This window comes from Camelina sativa, chromosome 12 (genome assembly GCF_030686135.1).
Source record: "Camelina sativa cultivar CO46 ecotype springtype chromosome 12, ASM3068613v1".
In the NCBI taxonomy this organism is placed as follows: domain Eukaryota; kingdom Viridiplantae; phylum Streptophyta; class Magnoliopsida; order Brassicales; family Brassicaceae; genus Camelina; species Camelina sativa.
In genome coordinates this window covers 33,711,352-33,714,839 of record NC_141891.1, presented here as the reverse complement: position 1 = coordinate 33,714,839, position 3,488 = coordinate 33,711,352, and the positions used below count along the sequence as shown (strand labels likewise).

The following is a 3,488-nucleotide window of genomic DNA, read 5'->3' as shown; positions in this document are numbered from 1 at the left end:
GTTCGCCGAACAAATACAAATGTTTTACTTGCATTCTTTGCATTTATATATGATTTATTCAAGTCTTATGCGGATTACTTATGCTAAATCAATAGCTAATTTCCTCACTCTTCACCGTAAGATTGTATGTTCATATTGGTTTGCTTGTTTCGTATTTTAGCTCCCAAAAGGCTCACAGATTTATATTTTATGTGTAATCGCCAATTGAAAGATCGTTAGTTGTTTTTCATGATTGTTGTTGTGGCTAGAAATAATCATATAGGTCCAATGAAATATTTTAAAACCTGTTTAGAAGTTTTTATGAACAAAATGAATGGTTTTAATATAGTAACATATGTCACTTTCTGGTTGAAAATATATGGAGCAACCCTTCTTTATTATATAAGATTATTGAACTTACAATAACATAAGATGAAAAGAAAGACAATTGTTTTTTCAAAAAATTTCAACCAGTTTTAGCATGGGTACTGACACTGGCACAAAATAATATTACCAAAGGGATTACAAAATCCACGCCCACCTTTATACTTTTGTGCGCAGTTCGCATCACAACATTTCTCAGGACAAACATAACTGCACATTGTTTTAACTACACCGATGCAAACTTTGAGGGGTGAAAGGGGTGAAGGGGGTGAAAGTGGCACCCCCTCGTAAGTGCATGTGCCTAAGCTGTCGTTGCATGAATCTGCTCTTGTCTGATTCACAACTAGAACAATATTGTATACCGTATTAAATTTTAACATAACAATAAGAATTTTTTAAGAAAAAATTAATCATACTTTAGTCTTAATTTTAAAAGAATATGTGATTATTCTCCGAAAAATGTTATTCTTTTTCTTTTCATCCATTTCCATGTGAGTGTCACATATGTATGTAATTTCTCTTTTATCTAATGGAATATAACAATTGAAAGTATACTAAATATATAAAGTACCTGCGACAAATATAATAAGCAAGCTAACATGGAATATAAGTGAAGGTGTCCTCTCCATACTTTCACGTTTTCTAGTTTCCTTCTTAATGTCCTCTGTAAGATAATTGATTAGTTCATCTATTTATAAATAAGCTGAAGATCTTGAACTAAAGAGATAATTAGATTTGATTTGAACTAATTAAATGCATACATCTTTTTTTTTCTTTGACAATAAAAGATACGCAACAAAAGAACTAATTAAAAGCATACATCACTCCATGAAATCTATACCATTTTAAAAGTAATAAAAATCCTATATTGGCTTTTCATTCAAGATTTTATGCAAGATTTCAATATTATTTTCCATTTTCTTTTTTTTCAAATATATTTAAGTATTTGAAGTAAGCAATGGAAATAGATAAATTAAATGAATAACATTTATCTTACATTTTAGAAGTATAAGATAACAATTAACTTAGCACTGAAAAGCAAATAGTTAAAGGTTATATATATATATATATAATTTATTGTTTTGCAAAATGGAAAAATATATATATATTTTTTTATCTTTTTATTATTTTTTCTATTATTAATGCTTTTACATTTTCTATTAAATTTTATTTTGACTGCGTTAATTGATCTATATTATCATTTTGAAGTATATTTGGTGTTTTACCCTTTAAGTTATATTTATTTACAAAGTTAATTCTTAAAAAATTGCACAAAAAAAATTAATTAGATTCCTAAAATGTCTCTACCAATTTGGTTTATAATTTCTTAAAACAATTTAAAAATTTAGAAATTTATTACACTCAATAGCACATGCCAAAAATATCTATACAATATTTTTTTCCTTTAAAAACTCTAATATTCAATAATTTTTTACGGGTTATTGGTTTAAGATTTGAATAGAGTTTTAAAGATTTTAAATGTTATGTAAAATCTGTTGTTATTAGATCAAAATTTTGTTAAACTCTGTTAAAGTTTAGTGTTATTAGTTTGTGATTTTTAAAAAATCATTTAAAATCTTAACAAATCTGGGTTATTGGATTCAGACTTTTATAAAGTCATTAAAAGTTTTGTATTATTCAATTAAAACAAAAGAATCTAAGATTGTTAATGAGTTCAATTATTATGTTATTGGTTCATGATTTTAGACAATTTCTTTACAAAATAAAGTCATGGAAAGTATCATAAAAATACAGGGATTGTTTGGAGGACTTTACAAGATTTTAGAAAACTAATCAACAAAACTCTCTAGCAATCTATAACAATCTTTCACTTATTCATTTTTAATGATTTTGTTGAACTCTTCAAAAATCTTCATAAATCTCAAACCAATACCACCCCCTTAAACTCTAATGTTTGATATGAACAATTAAAATCTTTAATGGTCATTAATTTGCTGATAAAAAATGTAAAAATAGTTATTCCACGGATTAAATCTAATAAATTGAAGTATTTATAATATATTTTAATTTGCGGTCTACTGCATAACTTTTACGGATATAATTTTTTTACGGGTTAAATTTAAAAATCATTAAACTTACAGATTAAATTTAGAAACACTAAAAGTTTAAAAATATAATAATGTAAGAATAATTTTTTTATGAGTCATCTAAAAAACACTAAAAGTTTAAATTTTTATGACCATATGAAATTGGTACGGAAAAATGTAATATTATAATAAATAAAACTAAATAATTATCTGTAAGGGCTTCATTCTCCTACGTCGGAACCTCAACAGCTTCTTTTTCTTTTGATTCTTAGTCCGCTAGAGCAACTAATACCCCTTCGCAATCAAAGTAGGCCGCGACTCTTGTATTTTAGTTTAGTCGGTCGGGGGAAGCGACCGCTTATACGACAGCTCCACTTCCTCGTCTTGCTTCTGGCAAAGCTTCTACTTTGCTTGCGCAAAAGTGCTTTTCGCTAGGTTAAAAAGCTTTCGTCAGCGGTATACAACTGGTTAAATTTTAGAATTAACATTCAAAGTGCAATTATACAATCTTAAACACTAAACAAAAGAAACAAAATTAACAAATAAAATTTTTTAAAATTTAGTTTTTTGGTATAAAAATATTGTCTTGTGATGTACCACATGTTAAAATCTAGTAATTGATATAAAGACTGTGACACATAGCAAATTAGCAATTAATATACTCAGTAGACTCTACTCACATTCTGATGTGGCAACCTAGAGAAATTACCAAAGTGTCGTTACCATATTTATGAAAATATTAACACAAATATAGTACGTGTAATAAATAATTTTTGGATTAGTTTTTAGCGAAAGTGTATTGAATCAATTTAAATTAATTATTTGCTGGATCATCGAACAAATATTGTCAAACAGTTTTGTGTTAACCCTTGCCAAAAGGTATCATGCGTCTCGTGAACCCGAGTATTTCTTAGTGTTTGTTAAGTTACGTACGTCCAAAAGCATTGCAACATTAACATAAATAAATACAACTTTAGACTTTTATGCCTAAGAAATTCAACTTCATGGATTTGGTAAACCATATGAGCAGATAATTTCATAGCTAAACAAAAATATAGTTAATATGATGCATATAAA

General features: G+C 27.0%; 1 protein-coding gene across 1 annotated transcript; it reads right to left on the bottom strand.

Moving 5' to 3' along the window:
* Positions 1-359: 359 nt before the first annotated feature.
* LOC147933003 (defensin-like protein 182) lies at positions 360-1,066 on the bottom strand. Its single transcript, XM_087477599.1, has 2 exons — positions 935-1,066; positions 360-706 (listed from the first exon to the last, which is right to left on the bottom strand). Exons 1-2 carry the CDS (start codon positions 990-992, stop codon positions 456-458), a joined length of 309 nt encoding a protein of 102 aa, XP_087333725.1. The 5' UTR covers positions 993-1,066; the 3' UTR covers positions 360-455.
* Between the last annotated feature and the right edge of the window lie 2,422 nt (positions 1,067-3,488).